Raw genomic sequence first — 26,003 nt, forward strand, 5'->3', positions numbered from 1 at the left:
CGTTTCTCTTTATTGTAAATCCGGAGCGTTACACCAAACTAGATTCCCGGGCAACAACTGTGCTTCCCCTCATAGGCTTGGGCATAACTTGTTTATTCATGTGTCTTCAGTTGTTATTCAAAGCTGGATTAAGTGTTTATCATACATCAGCTTCTGTGCAGACATGTGCCTACCAAGACCTTCTGCACATACAAGAAGAAGAAGAAGAAGAAGAAGAAGAAGAAGAAGAAGAAGAAGATAGTGTAACGTGCGTGGATAAGAAGGCACGCTGGCCGCTGGCTGGCGGGTCTGACCCTTTAGTCTAGCGGTTAGCGATGTCTCCTGCGGTGCGGGCGATACTGGTTCGCTTCCCGGCCGCGGCACTTCCTGTGGTTGCGTTGTCCCCCGAATTCGCTACAAAATGGTTCACAGCCAAATGAAGTCAACTTGGGCAGGACAAGCAGGATGCCTACAGCGGTGGGGACAGAGCCCTGTACAAGCAGGCCAGGAGCTCACTGACAAAGAAGATCCGAGTGGCTAAAAGAAGCTACGCTGAAAAGCTGATAGAAAGGTTTTCAACCAGCGACCCTGTGTCAGTGTGGAGGAGGCTGCAAGACATCGCATACTACAGAAGACCACTCCCCCGTGCTGAGGCAAGCAAAGACCTGGCTGACAACCTGAATGCAGGTTTGAGAGGGGCCAATTCACGCTCCTCCCGCACTCGATCCCAACGACAACAGCCCCGATCACACCCCTGGCAACCCGCCTGCTCTCCCCCACGATACTCAGGCTGCGCTCAAGATACATCAGGGCGAGTTGAATCAGTTCATCTGGATACAATGTTTACTGACAGATACGTTTCATCACTCAACTGAGTGACACCTTCAGTCTAAACTGACTGCAGGTATTCCCGCCCTTATAAACAATACAGTACAGTCCCCGACGACCAGTTTCGTATGCAAATATGGGTGTGATCATTGATCACGTGCACTGTTCACAGAGGATTCGGGGTTGTTGCAATCACAGCATTGTGAGATGGCGACAGATGTATAACGACCTAAACCAACGACTGGTTTCGTGATCAAATATGGGTGTGCCCATTAACCAGGGTTTCGATGGCCATGAGTATTATTCACAGAGGGTTGGGGAATAGCTGCAGTCACAGCATTGTATGATGGCGACAGCTTTACTCTTAGCCCCCCCCCCCCTTCGTTTAGGGATGGTCGTTCCCTTTGACTCCCCGTTCAAGCCAGCGTTCCTCCCTATCAAGGATGTACAGTTAGGTCCATAAGTATTTGGACAGTTACACAATGTTTGTAATTTTGCCCCTGTACGCCACCACAGTGAATTTGCTATGAAGTATTTGACATGTGATTGAAGAGAAGATTTTCAGCTTTAATTTAAGGGGTTGGATAAAAATACGGTATGAATTGTTCAGGAATTACAGCCATGGATATACAGGGTCACCCCATTTTCAGAGGCTCAAAGGTAATTGGACAAACAAACATAACTATGATTATAACGATTATATTTAATGTTTGGAGGAAAACCCTTTGCAGTCAATGACTGTCTGAAGTCTAGAACCCATCGACATCTTCAAATTCTGAGTTCCCTCCTTTGAAATGTTCTGCCAAGACTTAACGGCAGCTGCCTTCAGTTGCTGGTTGTTTGTGGGTCTTTTGGCCGTTCGTTTGATCTTCAGCAAGTGAAAAGCATGCTCTGTTGGGTTGAGGTCAGGTGACTGACTTGGTCACAGATGAATATTCACTTCACTTGATGTTGTGAGTGTGTTTGTCTTCACTAGGGAAAGAAATCTGCGATCATCCACTGTAGACATGTTCCATGGTCTTCCAAGCCTTTTGGTGTTGCTGAGCTTGCCAGTGCATGCTTTCTTTTTAAGAATGTACCAAAATGTTGATTTGGCCACTCCTGAAGTGTTTCCTATCCATCTGATAGATTTCCTTTACTTTTTCAGCCTAATGATGGCCTCCATCACTTGTATTGGCCTCCATCACTATGGACTTCATGTTGAGAGTTCCGGTGAACAGCTACCAAATGCAAATGTAAATACTTGGAATGAACTCCAGACCTTTTATCTGCTTAATTTGTCATGGAATAATGATGGAAAAGGTCTTACTTGCCCATGAAACCACTTGTTACTCAAGTGTCCAATTACTTTTGATCCTCTGAACATGGGGTGACCATGTATAAAACTGGCTGTAATTCCTGAATGGTTAATGCAATATTTTTGTCCAACCCCTTAAATTAAAGTTGAAAGTCCACACTTCAATCACATATTGGTTACTTCATTTCAAATCCACTGTGGTGGTGTACAGGGGCAAAATTACAAATATTGTGTTACTGTCCAAATACTTATGGACCTAACTGTATGTGCACGTCCTCATCCCTGAAAGAGTGGCCACTGGTCTGTAGATGTGTATAGATTGCGGAGTCCTGGCCTGACACGTTAGCTCTCCTGTGTTGTGCCATTCTTTTGGCCAGCGTCTGTTTAGTTTCCCCAAGTCACGCCAATCCTCCTGGCACTTAACAGCGTAAACTATATTTGCTCTGTGCCGGTCCTGGCACAAACCCTCTGTGAATAAATACTCATGGCCATCGAAACTCTAGTTAACGGGCACACCCATATTTGACCATGAGACTGGTCGTTGGTTTCGGTCGTTACACATCTGTCGCCATTTTACAATGCTGTGATTGCAAGAATCCCTAGTCCTCTGTGAATAGTACACATGATCAATGATCACACCCATATTTGCATATGAAACTGGTCCTTGGTTTTGGTCGTTAGGCACTGTATTGTTTATAAGGATGGGGATACCTGCAGTCAGTTTAGACTGAAGATGTAATTTAGTTGAGCGATGAAACGTTTCTGTCAGTAAACGTTGTATCCAGATGAATTGATCCAACCTTCTTTGAATTTCTTACTTGGATTACTGAGCATGCACCAAGACTCAAGTGACAACCTTGGCAGAGTCTGACACCCACCGAAAACGTGTTTGACTTTGTGCTGAGAATGCGGACACAGCTCTCACTTTGGTTATACAAGGACCGGATGGTTTGTAGCAACTGCCCTGGTACCCCTTACTCCTGCAGTACCCCCCATAGAGTGCCCTGGAGTACACGGTCATAAGCCTTTTCCAAGTCCACAAAACACATGTAGACTGGCTGGTCAAACTCCCATGCCTCACTCAGCACTTCCGCAACGGTAACGAGTTGGTCCGTTGTTCCACAGCCAGGACGGAATCCGCATTGTTCCTCCTGGATCCGAGGTTCAACAATCGTTCGGCGCCTCCTTTCCAGCACCTTAGGGTAGACTTTCCAAGGGAGGCTGAGCAGGGTGATGCCCCGATAATTGGAGCATATCTTCCGGTCCTCTTTTTTAAATATGGGAACCACCACCCCAGTCTACTACTCCACAGGTACTGTCCCCAACCTCCACATGACACTGAAGAGGCATGTCAGCCAAGACAGCCCAACGATGTCCAGAGCCTTCAGCATTTCAGGGCGAATCTCATCCACACCCAGCACCTTGCCACTGAGGAGCTTCTTAGCTACCTCAGAGACCTCTGCCAAGGATATGGGTGGGGCTTCCCCCGAGTCTTCAGACTCTACCTCCACCACTGAGGACATGTTAGCCGGATTCAGGAGCTCCTCAAAGTGTTCTTTCCACCGCCCGACAACATCCCCAGTCCGGGTCAGCAGTTCCCCTCCCCAGCTGAGCATAGCCTGAGTCAGACCCTGCTTCCCCTTCCTGAGTCGCTGGATGGTTTGCCAGAACTTCCTTGAGGCCAACCGAAAGTCCTCCTCCATAGCCTCGCCAAACTCCTCCCACACTCGAGGTTTTGCTTTCGTGACTGCTGAAGCCACAGCCCTTCTGGCCTCACGGTACCTGTCTGCTGCTTCATGAGACCCCTGGGCCAACCAAGCCTGAAGCCTGATGGCTTCCCTCACCTCTGGTGTCCACCAGCGGGTTCTTAGGTTACCACCTGAACAGGCACCGATGACCTTATGACCACAGTTCCTACCTGCCGCATCTGCAATAGAGGCTTTGAACATGGCCCATTCAGACTCCATGTCCCCAGCATCCTCTGTCACTGGGATTGAGGACCCAAATGCACGACTCAGAGACAGCCTAGGCTAAAAGGATGTTTTGATAAAACAAAAGAACTTACAGACAGCAGGTACAGACAGCAGGGAAGGCTTGAAATAGGACGTGGCACATCAGGTGACCAACAGTCAGTATGTATGTATGTGTGATGATCCGACAAGGGGCCAGGGCAGGAACAGAACAGCCAATCGGAGAGAGGGGAACAGGTGCGTGAAGCAGGGGCAATCAGGTAAATGGGGCAATCAGGGTTACTCAGGCAAATGGGCCCAGGTGAGCCGAAATACCAATCAGGGGATGGGGACAGACAACCCCCGATGATCCAGGTCACACAACCATGGCAACCTCGGGATACACGAGAACTTCTTGCGGAGGTGGGAGTTGAAGACCTCATGGACAGCGGCCTCTGCCAGATGTTCCCAATTCACCAGGTCTGTCCAGCAGCCTTCCCCACCATCTGATCTAACTAAGCAGCAGGTGGTGATCAGTTGACAGCTCTGCTCCTTTCTTTACCTGAGTGTCCAAAACATACGACCGCAGATCTGATGATATGACCATAAAGTCTATCATTGTTTGATCTTCAGCCTAAGGTGTTCTGGTACCAAGTACATGTATGAACTACCTTATGTTCAAACATGGTGTTTGTTATGGCCAATCCATGACTCGCACAGAAGTCCAATAACAAAGCACAGCTTGGGTTCTGATTGGGGAGGTCGTTCCTCCCAATCACGCTCCTCCAGGTTTTTCCATCATTGCCCAGGTGAGTGTTGAAGTCCCCAGCAGAACTATAAAGTCCCCAAGTGGAACCCTATCTAGGACACCACGCAGAGACTCCAAGAATGCCGGCTACACCAAACTGCTATTCGGTGCATAAGCACACACAACAGTCAGAGCCTTCCCCCCCAGCGACTCACAGTCATATAGAGGTGACCCTCTCATTTTCCAGGGAGGACTCCAACATGGTAAATTTAGATGAAGTCAAATGTTGAATTACTGTACGCCAGGGTTCTCAATTTTTATATTGTAATGAAAGCTGTGCCACTATGAGTTAGACAGCATCTTACCAGATACAGATAAATTTTGGCAAAGTCCAAAATAAGTTTTGTAATCGAGGTGCTACAGAAATTTCATTTCCCCCTCCCTTGCTTGTGGTTTAATCCCACATTGCCATTATGTCCTTTAATAGGCAGAGAGCAGACCTAGTGGATTATTAATACTTGTTTGCATTTCTGGTCAAGGATCGGCTCTGAACCTTTTCTTTTTCACAATGGTGTTGGACAGGTTGACGGACGAGATCAGGCAGGAGTCTCCATGGACTATGATGTTGACATTGTGATCTGTAGTGAGAGTAGGATGCAGGTTGAGCAGAGCCTGGAGAGGTGGAGGTATGCGCTGGAGAGAAGAGGAATGAAAGTCAGTAGGAGCAAGATGGAACACATATGCATGAATAAGAGGGAGGACAGTGGAATGGTGAGAATGCAAGGAGTAGAGGTGATGAAGATGGATGAGTTTAAATACTTCGGGTCAACTGTTCAAAGTAACAGGGAGTGCGGAAGAGAGGTGAAGAAGAGAGTGCAGGCAGGGTGGAGTGGGTGGAGAAGAGCGTCAGGAATAATTTGTGACAGAAGGGTAGCAGCAAGAGTTAAAGGGAAGGTTTACAAGATGGTTGTGAGACCAGCTATATTATATTGTTTGGAGACAATGGCACTGATGAAAAGACAGGAGGCAGAGCTGGAGGTGGCAGAGTTGAAGATGCTACGATTTTCATTGGGAGTGACGAAGAAGGACAGGATTAGGAATGCATTTATTAGAGGGACAGCACAGGTTGGACGGTTTGGAGACAAAGCAAGAGAGGCAAGATTGAGATGGCTTGGACATGTGTGGAGGAGAGATGCTGGGTATATTGGGAGAAGGATGCTGAATATGGAGCTGCCAGGGAAGAGGAAAAGAGGAAGGCCTAAGAAGAGGTTTATGGATGTGGTGAGGGAGGACAGGTGGCTGGTGTAGAAGAAGAAGCAGAATAATAATAATAAGGTCTGTAGAAGTTCAACCCCTCCTCCACATGGCACGGACCGGGCAACGCAAGTATGGCCCGCCAGCAATACAAGTGGCCAAAGGCACCTGCACTGGAACATCTGCACTGGAACCTGCACTGGAACATCTGCACTGGAACATCTGCACTGGAACCTGCACTGGAACATCTGCACTGGAACATCTGCACTGGAACCTGCACTGGAACATCTGCACTGGAACAACATATACCTGCACTGGAACATCTACAAAGAATTCACCATCAACCAGTGTTTCTCAACCCAGTCCTCAAGGACCCCCTATCCTGCATATTTCTTTGCAACCCTGAATAGGTACCTGTTTGTAGTTATTCAACCAATCAGCAATGAATTTTGTCAGATGTTGCACACCTTGCATAATTAAGTACTGTGAGATGATTGGTCGAGTAAGTACAAGCAGGGCTACCTATGCAGGGTTACAAGGAAAATCTGCAGGATAGGGGTTCCTTGAGGACTGGGTTGAGAAACACTGCCATAAACACAAAAGAAAAATTGTGCGAGCACGAGCCCCAAACAGTAACAGAAAAAGACGACATCACAATCTTATGGGACACGCCAGTACAAGACAGATCGTGAGATAAACGCCAACAGACCAGACATCATCATCATCAAGAACAAAAAAGAAAAAAAGCTGCCTACTCATCGACATGTCCATCCCGACTGAAATGAACACCTCAGTAAACGTAACTGAATGACTGTCGAAATATAAAGGCCATGAAATCGAGATTCAACGAATGTGGGGAATGAAAACCACAACAATACCAGTAGTGATAGGAGCCCTGGGACTTGTTAAAAAGAAGGGATGGCGAAATACACCCAATGGATCCCGCTAGGTAACATCCGAATACAAGAACTACAGAAGATCGCACTACTTGGAACATCTCATATCCTAAGAAAGACACCATCCATCAAACAGACTTCTACCTCATTCTAACCCTAGGCCCAAGGAATGGCCCCGCCCGGTTATTGTGTTGTATTATGGCATCAAGTTAAAGGAAATTTGTATAATAATAATAACAACAACAACAACAACAATAATAATATCAACAACAATAACAACAATAACAACAACAACAACAATAATAATAATAATAATAATAAAACAACAACAATAATAATAATTCTGGTCTTCCTGAGTCTGTTAAATTAAGTTCAGTTGTTCTGTTTCAACCAGCAGTGTGTAGTTTAACTCTGTGAGATATATCAGTTTAGTGCAATATTATTTTTGTCAGCTGTACTTAGGTCAGCTGTGCTCTTTAAAGTCTCCAAACCAAAGCCGAGCCTTGGAATTGAACACATTTGCAGTGTGTAAATAATCCCACCTAGGTCTGGCTCACAGGCATGCCTTGCTTTGAAAATTTAACATTTATTTTATTGATCATAATCAATACATACTTCATACGGTATTTTGACAACACTGGAGCAATTTTAGCAATAGGTTCTGCACATGTAGGGCTGGGCTTCCCAGGGCACCTATGGCCTCAGTAATTATATGTAATTAAGTAAAGCTAAATTAAGTTCCACAACTTTTTTGGGCAGTCAGTCAGTTCAAAGCCTCGAGGTGTAATTAGGGGTACAAGTTTAACGGAGTTGAAATGGATAATTCCCCTTGCAGGCTACTTTCGTGGTCCTGTCGTTGGTATTGTCAAGCACGTTAAGTAAGCCAAGAGTGACACCTAGCGGTTAACTGGTGTGCTTGCCGTGTTGGGACGGCGCATACATGTGCCGCCATTATCCCAGTCTGTAAACACCACAGGGAAGTTCGCTCAGTGCAAGTCTCCGTTACACATGTCATGTATTGTACATTTTTTTGTCCCTACATTGGTGTAAACATTGCATGCTTCTAACTGTAATGTGCAGCGTATGTTTAATGCACAGCGTTAATACGTGTATGGCTACATTTGTTGATTTTCACGTTATGACTCACTGTTAACCATGACATCAGTTCACCTGGATACATTTATTGACATATCTGTCAATAAATGTATCCAGGTGAACTGATTCCACCTTCTTTGGTGCATATCGTATTGTTTAGCGTGCACGTGCACCGGCCACTGACTGCTCCAACACCAGGCGTAAATGTGTGTGTCCATCCATTATCTGCAGGTACATAGTTGTTTTGTTTTAATTGTTCATGTAAATTGTTTTATTAAAGTCAACCCAGTCTGTAAACATGATGCTACCACCGGCCACTGACCGCTCCAACTGCATGCGTACATGTGTGCGTCCATCCATCGTCTCCAGATTGTGCAATAAACGTGTGATTGGCCATCGTCGTCGGCCATTTAACACAACGCAGAGTGCAACTGTTACACAAGCAGCGAAGCTGCAGGAGCCCTGTTCTTGTTCCCACTATTTCTTTCTTTCTTAGCATTTCCCTCCGCTGCATCTCATCTTTCGGAGATGAGCCGGCGGCGAGAGTCGCGCTCCAACTATGCTCATTAAAAAGAAGAAGAAGAAGAAGAAGAAGAAGAAGAAGAAGAAGAAGAAAAGAAGAAGAAGAAGAAAATGGAATAAAAAAGGTTCAAGAAGGAAATGTGATTTGAAATGTCAGAATATTTGAAATGTTTTCTGCTCTTTGCAGGGAGAAGACACAATACTATGCTCTCAGACACTGATTAGCCATTGTCACGTTTGAGATTCCCAAAACAGTCACAGAAGAGTTACAGATCATTTTTACTATGAAGTTACTTTTTTTTCTTATGTTAAAACAAATGTGTGAGTTAGACAGTAACAGTAATGACACGCAAAGTTCAGCCCTAAACAGATCTTCATTATAACGACGTTGAAGCGTAACTTCCATGTTGGCAAAGGAGGACGTAGTGTATAGTGCCGCGCACTGATACCAATACGGAAGCTGATGGTGTGGAGGTGGAGTAAGTCAGTTTGTGATTCGTCCGGCCATGATTTCATTAACGACAACCCGTGTGTGCAGTAGGTTGTCGTTAATAAAGCCATCTCATGCAGTCAAAGCCAAGTCTCAGTATACTCATCAGCTAAGTCGAGTCTTCTGTTACGGGTGGTGTTATAGCACCACCTAGTGGACGTTAGCTGTAGTGAATGTTACGTGCGTGCGTCAGTTCATCTCTATATTGTTAACTAGAAGAACCCCGCTACAATGTAGCGGTTTGGTTATCCACCCGTCTAAATCTCCCTCCTCTTCACCCTGCCAGCTAACCGCCTCCTCCCTGCCTCTAAACCCCCCCCACTCCAACTCCCCCCCCAAATACTCAGAATCATCTGCATGGCTAAAGAGGGCACACGCAGACGGTTGTTAAGGGAAAAGGACTTGACTCTAGTCAGTGCTATTGAAGCATGCAGAGCAGCAGAGCTGAGTGATTTGCAGTTGAGATCCATGGAGCAGGAGAGATCACTAGTGGACAATGTCAATGTTGTAGGGAAACACATATTCCAAAGATCAGCCAGTACTACAGAGAAAATGAGTGGGAGCCCCAGATCACAAGGTGGGGGGCCTCTCCGCATGCAAATACTGTGGCACAGCACATGAGTGGGGAAGAGAGCACTGCCCAGCGTATGGCAAGACCTGCGATGCTTGTGGCACAGCCAATCACTTTGCGAGAGTTGGCAATAAAAATAAGAAAAAGGACGATAAACTCCACACAGTTGGGGGACTGAACATGGATAAAGACAACACAGTCAGGGACACAAATGATGTGTATGCAACAGAAAGCATTGGCGCAGTGGGAACAAAAGGCAAGAAATGGTTTGCCAATCTCCGCCTGAATGGCAAACTACAGAGATGCCAGCTTGACCCAGGAGCTACGTGCAACGTCATGAGTCTCAGGGACAAGAAGAGGCTAGCTCCCAGAGAGAAACTAAAGCATAGTAGCACCACACTGAAAATGTACTCAAACCAAGGTCTGCCATCATTTGGAGTCCTTTACCACTGACTGTGTTGTACGGGGCAGCAAATACAAGCTGGATTTTGAGGTCGTAAATACTCGACAGTTGCCACTGCTGTCAGGGTCCACGTCAGAGGAGACGGGGCTCATACACTTTACCATCCCAGAGGAGCTCAGAGTAGAAGGGCTCAAGGCAGTGGACGACAGCCTCACCATGCCTCTCACCAGAAGTACAGTCATCAGAGCATATCAGGATGTCTTCACTGGTCCTGTGGAGGCACTTCCCGGAGAGGTTCATTTCGACTTGGATCCAGCGGCTCAGCCAGTGCAGAGTGCACCACGCAATGTTCCGGGGGCTATGAAGGAAGCCGTGAAGGCTCAGCTCGACCGATATGAAAGAGAGGGTCATATATCCGTCAGTGAGCCCATGGATTGGGTCAGCAATATGGTCATAGTCAAAAGACCAGAAAAGACTTCCGGTAATGGCGGCGTGTTGAGCAGTCGTGGTTTCTCCTGCACAGTTGCTAATCCTACAACGTTTAACACTAAACATTCCCGACCGCCTTAAAAAGTAAAGCATCTCGTGATTTTAGGCGTCAATAAGCAAAGAACAAGGACGATCAAAAGAGAACCGGAGGGCTCGGTAATGAAGAAAACGAGTCTGCAGCCAACGCCGAAGAGGACAGCGCTGCACCGCCTGCACAGGCGGGTAATACCGACTCCGCCGAAAGCACAGAAAACCCCTCCACCTCGGACATCCTGAAGGCAATACTGCCATTCAAACAAGACTTTCACACTTTCAAGAAGCTAAAAGTTTGGCTAATAAAGTGGAAGACTTAATAGTCGTAATAATGTGCGCATATTGGGCTTACCTGGGAAAGAGGAGGGATCCGACCCCTGTTTGTGCCTGGAGAAATGGATCGCGGACAACCTGGAGATACCGGTCCCGGTTCTGGAGAGAGCCCACCGATGACCGAACCAAAACCCTGCCTCTATGCCGAGAGCACTCATTGTGAAATGTTTGAATTATAAGGGCAGAGAGGGCCCACTTCGAGCTGCGCGGGTGAAGAAAGAGGTGATCTACAAAAAGCAATAAAATGGGATTCCTCCCGGATCTGTCTGCAGAAGTTTACAAACAGCAGAGACAGCACGACGACGTGAGAAAAGAGCTGCGGGACAGGGGGGTCCTCAAACACCGCATCATCTTCCCCGCCAGGCCGCTGCTGACCCACGGAGAGCGGACAGCCGTCTGACAGTCCGGTGGACGTGGATAAATACAGCAGGGAGCTGGGAGAACCGGAGCCCGGAGACTAATCGATGAAGAGACTACAAATCCAACATTACAGTTAAGATGCTGTGGCGGGTTCGGGGGGGGGGGGGTGTGTGGCGTGCGTGGATGGGTGGACGCGTTGGCCCTTGGCCGGCGGGTCGGGCCCTTTGGTCGAGCGGTGTTTCCCGCGGTGCGGGGGGTGCGGGTTCGCGTCCCGGCTGCGGCGGTTCCTGTGGTTGCCCCCCAAGTTCGCTACAATATGGTAGGTTTATGATGCTTACGCTAAGTTTAGCTTAAGACACTTGAAGTGGACTCACATGTTACACCAAACTTCAGGTGTTTAATGATAAAAACGGATTCATGTCTCATATAAACACTGGTAGGCTATAGCTCAAGTTAAAATGAGAGCGAAAATTTTAAGTTACTTGATATAGGCTGAAACAATTTGACATATGCCTCACTGATTTTTTTCCCTTTTCTTTTTTTTCTTCTTTAATGTTGTATATATAAACTTGTTACTCTAATTACTTTTCACTTTGGTGTGTGTATATGTGCACGTGTTTGTGCACACGTGTATTTATGTATATATATGTATATGTATGTATGTATGCATGTATGTATGTGTGTGTGTGTGTGTATATATATATATATATATATATATATATATACACACATAGATTTAGGTTTGAGATGTTATGAAACTTAAAAACTAAGTCACTCTTGAAGGATAACATTCATAATACATTTCATAAGTTCATGTTAATAACAGAAAGGATAGGAATTAGTCCTAAACCAACAAGCAACATCAGCAGGAGAATGAAAGTAATCAGAAGAACGGTTCCTCATCATAGTGTGGACCTGTTCCGAGTGTTAGAAGGAAGAAATGTAATAAGGGTTAAGGATTGCCCGTGTGTTCAAGTTGGGCATATGTGTGTTTGGGGTGGGAACTCTCTCATGTACAACATGGTACCAATTTTATTTATTAGATTTGATGCCTTTCCATCATACCTTCCCAAATGGAAGACATAAAAGAAGCAGTTAAAAGTGGGGAACCTACCAAATCTGTTAACAGGCTAAAACACAATATACAATGACGGATATCTTAATTGAATGCATTTCATGGAACTGTAGAGGCTTGCATAAACTTGCCAAAGTTAAACAGGTTATGAACAGGATAAAACAGTTAAAAGCCAAGATAGTATTCTTACAGGAAACACACTTATTTGCTAATGAGACATTTAAGATAAAACATAGGTGGCCAGGGTATGTCCTAGCATCTTCATATTCTACTCATGCCAGAGGCGTAATGCCATTAATACATAAATCTATTCCACTACAAATTGAAAGTATTATCGAAGACCATAATGGTAGATTTTTAATCATACAAGGCCGTCTTCTGTCTACACAGATTAATTTGATCAATGTAGTATATGGACCAAATACTGACGATGTCAACTTTTATAGCAATTTATTTTTGAGAATCTCAACACTGCCAGGTAAAAACACTATTGCTGGGGATTTCAATTGTGTCCTGGATCCAAGCAAAGATAGATAAGTCAGAGTGGATAATACTCACACGAGATCCAGAAAAAATATTACACCATTTTATGAAAGAACTCAGTCTTGTGGATATATGGAGACATTTGAACCCAACAGCGAGAGTGTTCGCCTGTTACTCTAGCACTTATAAATGTTACTCTAGAACAGATTACTTTCTGGTGTCAGCAGAACTCCTATCTAATATTAGAGGATGTCACTATAACAGCATAGTCATTTCAGACCATGCAGCAGTCTCCATGGGCTTTGTGGAGCCAAAGTTGATACGTCAATCCCCTAAGTGGAGATTTCAAACTAAATGGATACAGGATTCAAAATTTCAACAGTTCTTAGGGGAACAAATTGATATTTATTTTGAGATTAACACATCCCAGACATCTGCTGCAATTAGATGGGAAGCCTTCAAATCATTTATTAGGGGTCAAATTATAAGCTACACAAGTAGACGATCAAGAGAAACACAGGAAAAATATAGTGAGTTGGAAATACAAATAAAAACACTAGAGAACAGGAGTCATCAGGAGAGGGAGAGCAACAGTGACATACACAAACAGTTATTACTACTAAGGACTCAATACAATGAGATAACATCTTCTAAGGCTGCGGCAAATTTAATGAGACTTAGACAAAATTATTATGATCAAGGGGGAAAGCCTGGTAGGCTTCTTGCATGGTGCATTAAACAACAGCAAACAGAGAGGACAATTACAAAAATAGAGGATGCACACAGGAACGTTATTATTGACCCTCTGGAAATCAACACAGCATTCAGAAATTTCTACAAAAATCACTATAAAACAGAATACAATATGAATAGCGATACTCAGACCGAATTCTTAGACCAACTTCATATTCCAAAAATTTCCAAGGAAAGTAAGAATACGCTGGATAAACAGTTAAGTATAGCTGAAATATCAGAAGCTATAGGTGCATGGAAGGCAGGAAAAACAGCAGGACCAGATGGCCTTCCAATTGATTTATATAAATATTTCAAAGACAAATTGACAACCGCTCTATATGAGATGTATTTAGAATCCTACTATAATGGCCTTTTACCTGCTTCTTTGAGAGAGGCCTTGATTATCCAGCTCCCAAAACCAGGGAAAACTAATACTAAATGTGAGAATATACACCCGATAAGCTTAATAAATACAGACACAAAAATTCTTAGTAAAATATTGGCAAAGAGATTGGAGGGTGTACTTCCAAACATCGTGGGGGATGATCAAAATGGGTTCATAAAGGGTAGACAAGGGTTTCATAATGTAAGGCGCGTTCTTAATATTCTTCACAGTCAAAGGGGAGAAAGGGATACGGCTCTTCTATCGCTTGATGTAGGAAAGGCCTTCGACAGAGTCGAATGAAACTATCTCTTCGATGTTATCACACGGTTTGGATTTGGAGACTACTTTTATAGATGGATTAAATTATTAATTCTCAATCCTGTAGCCCAGGTGCTAACAACTGATGTGACATCCAAATCCTTTAATATCACAAGAGGGTGTCCATAGGGTTTGCCTCTGTCACCACTTTTATTTATACTAGCTATAGAACCATTAGCAATGGCAATTAGAACTAACAGACAAATACAAGGGGTTTCAATTGGCAACAAAGAACACAAAATAGCTCTCATCGCGGATGATAGAATTTTATTTTTAAAACAGCTAGACACCTCCGTACCTGCAGTGTTAGATTTGTTAGGCCTGTTTGGCAAAATATCTGGTTATAAATTGAATGCTTCAAAATCTTCACTTACGTTGCTTAACGAAATGGAGGAACAAAATCCTGACCAACATTTATCTTCTTTTAAGCTCTCAAATGGATTTACTTATTTGAGTATTAAACTAGTACCTCAGTTAGAACATCAATAAATTATGAACCTGTGATTGATTCAACAGTTAAATCTCTAGAAAGATGGATGTCCTTGCCTATCTCTCTCATAGGAAGAATAAATATTTTAAAGATGAATACACTGCCTAAATTCCTATATTTATTCCAAAATATCCCTTTGGCGCCACCTGAAGAAGAGTTTGAAAAGATAACACCACTCATCAGGAAGTTTATATGGAACAAGAAATGTCCAAGAGTTCGCCTATCACTGTTATACCTTCCATTTGACGCAGGGGGGCTGAAGTGTCCTAATCTCTATTGGTACTACCTTTCAGCACAGTTGAGTACCTTGAGGTTCTATGTTTCTGGTGACATAACATCATGGATGGACATAGAATCACAAGGTGCCCAGATACCATTACATTTATACCTGTACTCAGCTGATCTAAAATATCCAAGAGCGAGTACGACCAATCCTATAGTACTAAATATGGTTAATATATGGTACGAGGTAAAGAAACACATGAACATATTGAATTCTCTGTCACAATTTAGCCCAATTTGGGGTAATGCCTCATTTAAACCAGGCAAGTTGGATGCTGGATTCAAATTATGGGCAAAGAATGGGCTAAGTAAAATAGCTAACTTATACAAGGAGGAGGTTCCAATGTCTTTCGAGGAAATCTCTCATTTGCACAACATCCCAAAGAAAGATTTCTAACATTTGTAAATTATTACTAACAATCGTACAAAAGGCTGGATTTCACTAATATATAACTGGCTTACATCTGGTTCTAATGAGATGTCAACATTTAAACTCAATACATGGAGGGCGGAATTAAAAACAGACATTTCTATAAACGATTGGGCCATAGCCTGTAAGGAAGCACAGGCACAAACAGCCAACACTAATTTAAAATGACTTCAATACAACTGGCTAATGCGAACTTACATTACCCCTGTTAAGCTACACAGGTACAACAGTAATATACCCGATACATGTTTTAAACGTAGTAAGGCTGAAGGAACATTTATACATTGTATTTGGGAATGTGACAAGATCAGGAAATTTTGGAGGGAGGTGATGGATAAAGTTACAACGATTTTATTTGTAAATGATTCCATTAAACCCCACAATGCTTATGTTACACTTATATCCAACAGCTCTTAATCTGAGAGCTAGAGAGTACACATTTATAAATGTTGCTATACTACAGGCAAAGCGCCTGATAGTGCTGAATTGGAAGAAAGACACAGCCCCTACAACAGGAGCTTGGATCAAGTGTATGGCACAATGCATGTCAGTGGAGAGAATAACATACTTTTTGAAAAATAAACTGAACAAGTATGAAGGGATATGGAAACCGTTCAGTGACTTTATTAAAAACGAAGACATAGAAGAGCTTCTACAGTTGGAGAATCCAGACTAACTTATATCACTATGGCAGACCCCGGAACATGATGGAGGCTTAATCACCACTAACGTACTGCTGATGTAATGTTATATTTTTTTGTAGTTACTTTTATGTTTTGCTAAGGTACCATCGTTTTGATTTGCACTTTGCAGTCAGTATCAGCATTGTGATATGATTATTTTTTTTTACATTTTAGGTTTTTAATACAAGAGAGAGAATAAGGTTGCGTGGGGCTGCGGGGAGGGTGGCTTCTAGGGGAGGGGAGGAAGATATATTTGTTATATTATAGTGTCATACATTGTATAAGAATGCTGGCTTTTGTACCTTATTCTGCAATGTGATGAAAAATAAATAAAAACATTGTTGAAAAAAGAAAAGCTGCGTATTTGTCTACAGCTGCACCATCTCAACCAGGCACTCAGACGCTCGCATTACCTCATGGCCACACTGGAGGATGTGCTCTATAAGCTGCCTAAAGCCTAGGCCTTCACACTGGTCGATGCGAGAGATGCTTTTCTTCAGTGTAAGCTGGATGAGGCTAGCAGCCTCATGACCACCTTTTGGACCCCCTGGGGCCGGAAAAGATGGTTGAAACTTCCGTTTGTACACCCCTGCACACGCATATATGTCATTGTTGCCCCCCCCCCCCCACACACACACACACTCTTCGCGCCTGGCTTGGACCCCATTCATTGCCGCTTGCAAGTATATTTTAGACACTGGAAATGACCATTTGTTTTAAAATTCCAAGAAGCCACTAAAGCCCCAGCCATGGTCAGTATTCAGATCATTTAGTTTATCTCCTGGAGTTCAGCGTCAGACTCATTTCCTAGGATCACATATGAAGATTTACGTGTAAGTGTAGCTACTGATTATGCAAATACACACGAAGGCAAGGTGCTGCAGCGAATTCGAGAGGCAACTGCCGCGTCCCCGCGCTTAAGCATATCAGCTCCTTCACGCCTCAGGGCGCATGCGCTTCCGATGGCCTTACGGTCGCTCCATCCCACTTCTGACACCAATGTAGCGAATTCGGGGGACAACGCAACCACAGGAACTGCCGCGGTCGGGAAGCAAACCCGTATCGCCCGCACCACAGGAGACATCGCTAACCGCTAGACTAAAGGGTCAGACCCGCGAGCCAGCGGCCAGCGTGTCTTCTTATCCATGCACGTTAAAATATTGTAGCGAATTGGGGGGGGGGGGGGCAGCCGCGGGAGACTGTCGCCACAGCCGGGACGCGAACCCGTGTCTCCCACTCCGCAAGCGACATCGTTAACCAGTCGAGCGGTTGGCGATGTCTCCCGCGGTGCGGGCGATACGGGTTCGCGTCCCGGCCGCGGCAGTTCCTGCCGAATTCGCTACAATATGTCTTGTCTATAATACAACCAAGAACGCTATTAATAAATCCAGAAGCCATGTGATTGTAGGCTTGAATGCTTTGAACTGATTTTTTTTGTTTTTGTTTTGTGCGTAAAAGCTTGTGTCCAAAATGTGATGAGCAGAGCTCTCGCCCCTTCTTCCGGGTCCAGCCACGCCTCACAATCACCCCGAATGACAACAGGTGAGGTTTAATCACCCTGGCGTCCCCTTAATACAGCCGTGAGCAGCCAGCAGCAGCAGGCTGGCCTCGCGTTGTCCTGACCCCGCGGTTCGAGGGATTTTAATATCCGGTTATGGTGTTGTTGTGTTGCTAAGCGACCACTCGAAGACACGCGTCTGTTAGCGTACGCTTCTTTACCTCAACAACCCACGTCACACTCCTTCTCCCCTCTTACAGCCACTTACATCCTATCTTGCCCTCTAGCTCCCCCTACTGTCCTCCAACTGCATCAACTCAAGACATCACAGGTGTGCATTAGCCAAACGCAGTGGCAGTTTCCTCCCCTCCTGGTGCTGGTTAATACGGGCGTGTGTGGTGCTCTGTGGGTGGGACCACTGGCCAACGAGGGGTTTGGGCTACACAACGTGCCGCTCCCAGGACCGGAAGAAAGAAGCATGGCGGCTAACAAGTGACCTCGCTACTGTACCTGCCGAGGAGGAGCTCGGGCTATCTGCTGTTTTTGTCCCCTTCGGTCTCCTAATTGGTGTGTAATTTTGGTCTTATTTGTGTGTGATTTGTCCTGTTACTAAGTTGGTAGTGGAAATCTGTGAGTTAGCCTTGGGGATATCAGGTGACTCTTGTCTTATTTTTTTATTTAATTAGCAGTACAGGTGGGCTGTTAGTGGCTTGCAGGTGGTGGGTCACATTGGTGGAAGGCCCCCCTCCCCTCCCCCCTTTTTTAGGGGGGGGTTATTTGCATGCTTGGTTGTTGTGTTTTCCTAATTTTGTGCAGTTTGTGGTCTTTTCCGATTAATTTGTCTGCTTTTGTTTTACAGTTTGTGTGTGACCCAGCCCTCATCTCTCCTGGTGGTGGTGATCCCCCTCCCCCTCACTTATCCCCTCCTGCAGGTTTCCCTTGACCCCCCCCCCACTCCTGTGCTGATAATTATTTTAATCGAGTGGTATCTTTTAACTGATATTAAAATTGATTGTAATAAAGTAAGCCTATTTTAGTTGGAAGCTCATGTCTGCTGCTCCTTTTTATTAAATATAAGAACCGGTATATCAAGGGCATCCCCAGGGTGGAACTCCAGGTTGGCTTTGCCCTGTTTGTGGTCAGGGGCTTACAGTTGCCCCTGTCACAAAAACAAGATATGAAAGAATGTCACAAGATTCAATTGGTGGTAGACATTCTGGACTGACCTTTTGAGCAGGAATCAGCAGTGGATCTAGTCCAATCTTTTTTTTTAATCTTCTCTCAGTGGCGACTTTTCACATCTCCTTCAAGTTTATCTCACGGATGTATAATACATCCATGGTTTATCTGCATATGCTGATTTCTTCAAGAGCAGTGCTCTACTTTCTTGTGCCAATCCTCCATGCTTTTCTGCTTTTCTGCTTCTCTTCAGAGAGGAAAAGCCGCCAACTAAAACAACGAATTGAATCAGCAGCAGGTGGGTACTCCAACCACATTTTTCCAGAGAACCATTGTTTTTGGAATGACCGCCCCTCAGTGTTTTTGGGATATACCACATCTGGTTGACAGGGGCCTACACTGCAGCACATGGAAATGTAGCTGTCGTTGCACCTGATGTGAAATGTCTCAACATGGAATGGGTCTGTAGGGTATTGCATAGTAGCTATGTTTGCAATTACTTCCTCTCTTTCATCAACAGCCAGTTCTTGTTCATACCCTTCCTGTGCTATAAGCGGATCCTCCCTCCATTTCCCCTTAATCTTGATCGTCAGAGAGCATTGTTTCTGTAGCTGGCCCTGAACATGACTTTGATCCGGACTCTGACATTTCTGCTTCATCTGTGATGTGTTCTGGCAATACATCGCCCCCGTTCTCCTTCCTGGTAGTTGGCCTGTTGCAGGATGGCAGAGAGCTGCTTCCCTGGGCTGCCTGCTGTAGCTCCCTAGACCAAGAATATGATAGCATATGGTGTTTATTTGGGTGAGACTGCTTGGTGAACAAGTAAATAGGAACAAGTAACTGATACAGAATCCTAAAATCACTGTGTATGAAATCATATTCCACCCTCTACCTATTTCAAAATATACTTCGTACATACTGTAAGCTTGGTTTATGGTATGTTGGACAGTATAGGGTAGCTGCGCCCAAAATCAAGGACTGCCACTGTCATTGGCTTTCGCAAAGCCAATTCAATATTGAAGCTAAAATAAAACAAACAAACAAAATAAATAAATACATAAATAAATAAACTCCACATGAACATCGAAACTAAATCAATTAGTCCCAACTCTTACATATGTACACAGAGTCTGGCAACCGTGTAATCAGTTCACCTGGAAAAATAAGATATACATATGAAAGAGTGATAAATACACAACCTTATACACTAATTCTGGCCCTGTGATGGCCCGGTGGCCTGTCCAGGGTGTCTCCCCGCCTGCCGCCCAATGACAGCTGGAATAAGCTCCAGCATCCCCGTGACCCTGAGAGCAGGATAAGTGGTTTGGATAATGGAAGGATGGATGGATGGATGGATGGATACACTAATTCTGTTAATTGACACCTATGTCCTACCGCAGTGGTTCTCAACCTTTTTGGGGTCCTGGACCCCCAGCATATTTTTGATCTACCCTGAGGACCCCTCCACCTGATCTTGGGGGAGGGGGGTTGCAATTTGATAGAAACAATAGAAACTGCATTTTAAATTGCGTTATAGCATTTATTCCCTTTTTGGGGCAAACATAAGAGCTTTCAGTTGTAACTTAGATATAATTAACAAAACAGAATATGTATTCAGTAACTTTCAGATATATGTAACAAAACAGAATATGTATTCAGTAACTTTCAGATATATGTAACAAAACAGAATATGTATTCAGTAACTTTCAGATATATGTAACAACACAGAATTTTTATGCAGTAACTTTTAACAATGCAAACGGGAGTGAGATCTCTTATTAAAATACAATAAATTACACTTGTGAAACAGAGGTAATTAGAGAAAAAAGTCCTGTTACCCTTTATAGTTTAGGTAGATAAAGGTCTCAGTCACATTTGAGTAAAATAATCCTATTTCTATAAATGTCATAGGATTTTTTTTTAAAGATAGTTTATTTTCACGGACCCCTTGCAATTACACCACGGACCACTAGGGGTCCGCGGACCCCCGGTTGAGAAATACTGTCCTACCGGACCCAAACCTAGTTTTTTTTTGTGGCTCTTTCTTGTGCTGTTGTCTCCTGACTAGATCCTTGCTTGTGTTGTGTTAACTCTCAGATGTACGTTGCTTTGGATAAAAGCATCTGCTAAATGAAATTGTAATATTATAACTATCTCCTCAAACCAACAGCCAAACCACACACACACAGAAACCACACACAGCAGCACAAAACACTCCACCTGGTGGATGCTTTCACTTTCCACTTATACTTAAAAGGAGGGGAGCGGGGGTAAAAGGCACAGTCTGAAACTCTCTGCGACACAGTCTGCCTTCCCGCCTTAGTGATCAGGCGCCACGGACGACATATAACAACTTTCTCTGGGTTTTGTAACATCGTCATATTGTGAAGATGACTTCAAAAACAGCGGGTATGCTTGCTCATTCTTTCTTTTGCCCTCACAAGATTAGGCTGGTGAATCTTGCAAGAACATGTAGCCTGTTGTTTATAGCATAACAACTCTGTTGACAGCATTTTGCTATCTTTTACTTTTCCTTATTTAATAACTTTATTGTCAGCAGCTCATCTTAACTGACTGAAAGTAATATGTCTGATGTGTTTACAGAGAGAGTAAACGGCAGTTTCAACAGTTTTGGGAGCACCTGGAAGCAGAATACAAACTGTAGAACATGTAATTCACAACCATTTGTGAAACCCGAGTTTTGCATACACAAGGTAACTTGCTTTAAAAAAAAAGAAGCTACCCCACTCGGGAGGTGTAGATAAAAAGTGGCAATGCATTGAAGCTAAAATTTCCATGTGCATCAATGGAGTTACTTGCATATTGCAGTAGAAATCAAATGGCATTGTACTTTCACAGAATGCAAAAACATTGATCAGTGAGTATTGAGTTTGTCTATTTTCTGTTTTGTTTTGTAGAGCACAAAGTTGCAGGAGCGACTCAGGGAAAAATTCTTTAGGTTATTTCCCTGGGCAAAGGTGAGATTAAAAACACGACATGTTGTAACAGCTTTGCACACCACCCTCACATGCAAACTAGGAAGATGAGTTTGATCAGTTCAGATGACAAAAACATTTCCTGGTCGTTTTCTTATATTCAAACAAGGCTGGAAAAGAGCCAAAGGAATTTTGCCTGGATGAGTCGAGACTGATCCTCACAGTACTTGCTGCTGAACTGGACAGAATAATGCAGGTGGGTCTTATCATAGGCAAGGATTGCATTCATAAAAAAAAAAAAAATTCACTATATCAAATCAGTCGTCTTGTCCCACTCCACACAGACGGGAAAACACTCGCTGTCGGCCAAAATAACAGAAGAGAGGTTTTGTTCAGAGGAGCGGCAAGCGTTCATTCTACAGTGGGCTGATGACGTGCGGTTAGCTAACACCCAAGAGGTTAGAACAAGAAAAACTGCTCTCAACTAGAAGAGGCACCAACAGTCCTGGCAATAAACCTGATGTGTTGATATCAATCTTATGCAAGCAGAAACGGCAAGGACATAGGAACATACATGTCATTTGTTTACCAGACGGGTGGAGGAATGTGCTGCCCAACCAACAGATACCTGATGGAGGAAAAGATGAAAGATGCCGATCAGATAACAGATACAGAACAGAGGCTGACGGAGGCCAGAATGGTGTTGAATGCGTGGGCCTTGTCACTGAAAGACAGACAACAGGTATGCAGAAAGTCTCACAAGAAAACATCTCTCAGGAATGAAATCTGAACACGCATAAGCAATATCTCTAAAATATTGCCCATAGCAAGAAAGACACTGGACATCAATTTGCAAACCACAGTTGTCCTTCTCAAGTGCAACATCTACATTTACAATGTGCAAAAATATAGCCGATTGTAATTGTAGGTGAAATATGATTGTTGAATATGTAGCATATAGTATAGACATACATCTTAAGAGTTCGCATTGATACTTTGACATTGAAACTTTTTTTGTCTGCAGGTTTCAGTTTGTCTCGATGAGGATGTGTGTGGGGTGCTGCAGGATCTGCAGAAACAGTGGAAGAAAGGCAAACTGGCCAACATGCTCCCTGTCATGGACTTCATCATCTGGAACCTCCTTCAAGATACACAAGAGGTCTGCGAAGACGGCCATTCTTCAAGTTCATTCCTTGTTTTCAATTTAATCAGGATTTTAAATCAAACTACAATTTTTTCAGTGTTCAGCTGCAGAGCAGTGGCACAGAAGTAGACAATATTTCAGAAGGCGAGGTGAGTGTTGGCTGTCGTCTGGTTTATTTCACATTTTTGAATTTTCAGTTTATTGGTATTGCACTCTGCAATCTCACATCATGAGATATATCTCATGAAATGTGTCTGTTTTGTCATTTCTTCATCAGTGGCTCAAACCTCCCTTCCAGAGTCAAGTAAGTCATATCTTATTTGTCTGTTTACATTCGCAGTTGGTATTATTTCTGATAACTATAGTAATTTTTTCTCTCATTTCTTGTACAGTTTGGAAATGGATCATAAAAGCAGCAGGTTAGTACTACTACTGCAAAACACACCTGCTTCACTTTCAAATGATCAAATAGTTTCAGTCTGATGGAGTCTACTTCTCATCTTTAGTTACTGTCACTAAAGACATGCCAAACCACCCAGCCCTGTTTGAACTTCCTCATACTCTAACTAGTATATCAGATAGTGTTTGCTGTGTTTGCTGTGTTTGTCTTGCACTGTTTGGTGAAGCCACAGCCCTCATTTCATTTTTAACATGTGCCTGCACATTGTTTTTAATGACAATAACATTGAATTGAATGGAATTGAATTGAATTGAATTGAAAGACTGCCAGTTTCTTCACACATGAGAATAACTTATTTGATTCCTGACTTGCAGCTGACATCAGACTGGATCCCTCAACAGCCAACCCCAATTTGGAGTTGTCTGCAGACAGGAAATCGGTGAAAATGTGCCAGATCATTGAGGCTATCAATAACCCTTTTGATGGATTCTGCAGAACAAAAAGTCAGTTTGATAGCTGGTGGTGTGTACTCGGAGCAGAGGGGTATGATTCAGGGAGGCACTACTGGGAGGTTGATGTCAGTGGGAAGACAGAATGGAGGATAGGAGTCATGACAGGGTCCGCACCTCGAAATGGTTTTTTAAACCTAAACACCACCATAGGTTACTGGACTCTGCGTCTGCAGCTGGGGCAGCTCATGGCCACCACGTCGCCGATCACCAAGCTGAACAGACCTTCACCCAATAGTCTGGGTGTATTCCTAGACCTGGAGGAAGGACAAGTCTCTTTCTATGATGCAGGGAAAAGGTGTCACATTTACACATTTGACATCAGCTATGATCACAAAGAGAAGATTTTTCCTGTGTTTGGCACAATTGAGACAGACAAAGAGTTAAAAATAGTGATTTAACTGTTGTACACTTCATGTTGACAAGTCATGTTGTCAGCATCGGTTGTACAGTGTAGTTATGCTTCTCCTCAATATAATCTTCTTTGTAATATTTGTTGTGAGATTTCTTTCTCTTCAGGAATCTCATTGGATACATTTTGAGTCCATAGTGTTGCTTTCGAAACTCAAAACTAGTTGGGTGAGCAATGATGTGGATCATGTGAGCGCAAGTGTGATTATTATTGTGATCGTAGCACAATGCCAACGTATGAGGAGTAACATGAGGACGTCTCTGTAGTGCGATACAGCACAGCAAACAATGAGGAGGTATGCTGTCAGTATCTGCTGAATGCAAGTATGTTTACTATGAGGAAAAGATAGCAAAACCATACTCTGCAAGAATGCCTGAGTAGATGCATGACTTTTAGCTATGCAACCACAGACATGGGTGGAATCTGCCGAGACTATAATTAAGACCAGAACTGACTTCTTGTAAAGCGTCAATATTTCATTTTCTCTTTGATCTCTGACTACACTGATGAAAACTGTTACGTGTTATTGCTAAGTGTCTTCTGCACATTAACAACTCATGAAAAATGAAGAATTGATTCCTGGTCAACAGTTAAAGCGTGAATTTGTGCTTCATGTATCGTCTTTGAAATTCCTTCTTTAAAAACGCTTCATGTTTTCATCAAATTGAACAGATCATTAGGACTGGAGTTTATCTGGACACAGAAGAAGTGCCAGTCTTCTTTTAAGATGCAGGGCAAAATTAAAACTTTCATAAACTATCATCACCATTTTATAACTTGACATGAACTCAAGATGCCAAATGCACAATAACAAACCACAGTTTCACAGCTGTGTGTGTGGCCGGAAGGAGGAAGTGTGTTGTGAGATAAGCGTTAAGTTTCCCCTTTTTTGCATTCTGACAAAAGGCCAACACTTGTATTCAGTTCTCACACAGTGGAGCTGTTTTTCTTCTATTAGTCACATGCTTTCCCTCAATATATCCTTCTTTGTATTATTTGTTGTGCGATTTAGAAGAAATAACTAGTTGTATTGATAACAAGAAATATGCAGTAGGAGTATTTATAGATTAAAAAAGCGTTTGATACAATTGACCATGAAATATTACTTAATAAAATGATAAGGTATGGTATCAGATGAGGTATGGTATGAGTAAGGTATGGTATGAGTTTCCTCCGTAGGGTATCTGGGCTCAGCCTTAGAGATAGGGTGAGGAGCTCGGACATCCAGAGGGAGCTCGGAGTAGAGCCGCTGCTCCTTCGCATCAAAAGGAGCCAGTTGAGATGGTTCGGGCATCTGATTAGGATGCCTCCTGGGCGCCTTCCTTTGGAGGTTTACCTGGCACGGCCAACTGGGAGGAGACCCCGGGGTAGACCCAGAACTCGCTGGAGGGACTACATGTCCAATCTGGCCTGGGAATGCCTTGGGATCCCCCAGGAGGAGCTGGAGGGCATTACTAGGGAGAGGGACATCTGGAGTGCCCTACTTAGCTTGCTGCCACCGCAACCTGACCCCGGAGAAGCGGCTGAAGTTGAGATGAGATGAGATGAGATGAGATGGTATCAGAGGGGCAGTTCTAAATTGGTTGAAAAGTTTTATGGGAAACAGACAATTTGTGCAGATAGGTGACTGCAAATCAACATGCGCGGACACTACTTGAGGAGTCCCACAGGGGTTAGTATTAGGCCCTAAATTGTTTGTTCTATATACCAATGACATATGTAAGGTATCAAGTCTATTGAAATTCATTTTATTTGAGGATGACAACCATTTTTTGTTCTGAGGAGAAGTTACAGGAG

The 26,003-nt window shown here is 43.7% G+C and overlaps 1 protein-coding gene across 1 annotated transcript; it reads left to right on the forward strand.

Annotated features, from left to right (window-relative positions):
• The first annotated feature begins 21,075 nt into the window (after window positions 1–21,075).
• On the forward strand, window positions 21,076–24,783 carry LOC130121089 (E3 ubiquitin-protein ligase TRIM39-like). The gene is made up of 11 exons (XM_056289928.1): window positions 21,076–21,214; window positions 21,410–21,519; window positions 21,724–21,783; window positions 21,911–21,997; window positions 22,086–22,199; window positions 22,334–22,483; window positions 22,766–22,900; window positions 22,983–23,034; window positions 23,163–23,189; window positions 23,278–23,304; window positions 23,660–24,783. Exons 1-11 carry the CDS (start codon window positions 21,196–21,198, stop codon window positions 24,193–24,195), a joined length of 1,317 nt encoding a protein of 438 aa, XP_056145903.1. The 5' UTR covers window positions 21,076–21,195; the 3' UTR covers window positions 24,196–24,783.
• The last annotated feature ends 1,220 nt before the right edge of the window (window positions 24,784–26,003 follow it).

This window comes from Lampris incognitus, chromosome 11 (assembly GCF_029633865.1).
Source record: "Lampris incognitus isolate fLamInc1 chromosome 11, fLamInc1.hap2, whole genome shotgun sequence".
Lineage (NCBI taxonomy): Eukaryota > Metazoa > Chordata > Actinopteri > Lampriformes > Lampridae > Lampris > Lampris incognitus.

What these genes read in the sequence shown, in the direction of transcription:
- LOC130121089 (XM_056289928.1), top strand. An exon ending in GGTTATTTCCCTGGGCAAAG is followed by an intron (nt 21,784 to 21,910) that starts GTGAGATTAAAA and finishes TATTCAAACAAG; the next exon opens with GCTGGAAAAGAGCCAAAGGA. An exon ending in AACTGGACAGAATAATGCAG is followed by an intron (nt 21,998 to 22,085) that starts GTGGGTCTTATC and finishes CACTCCACACAG; the next exon opens with ACGGGAAAACACTCGCTGTC.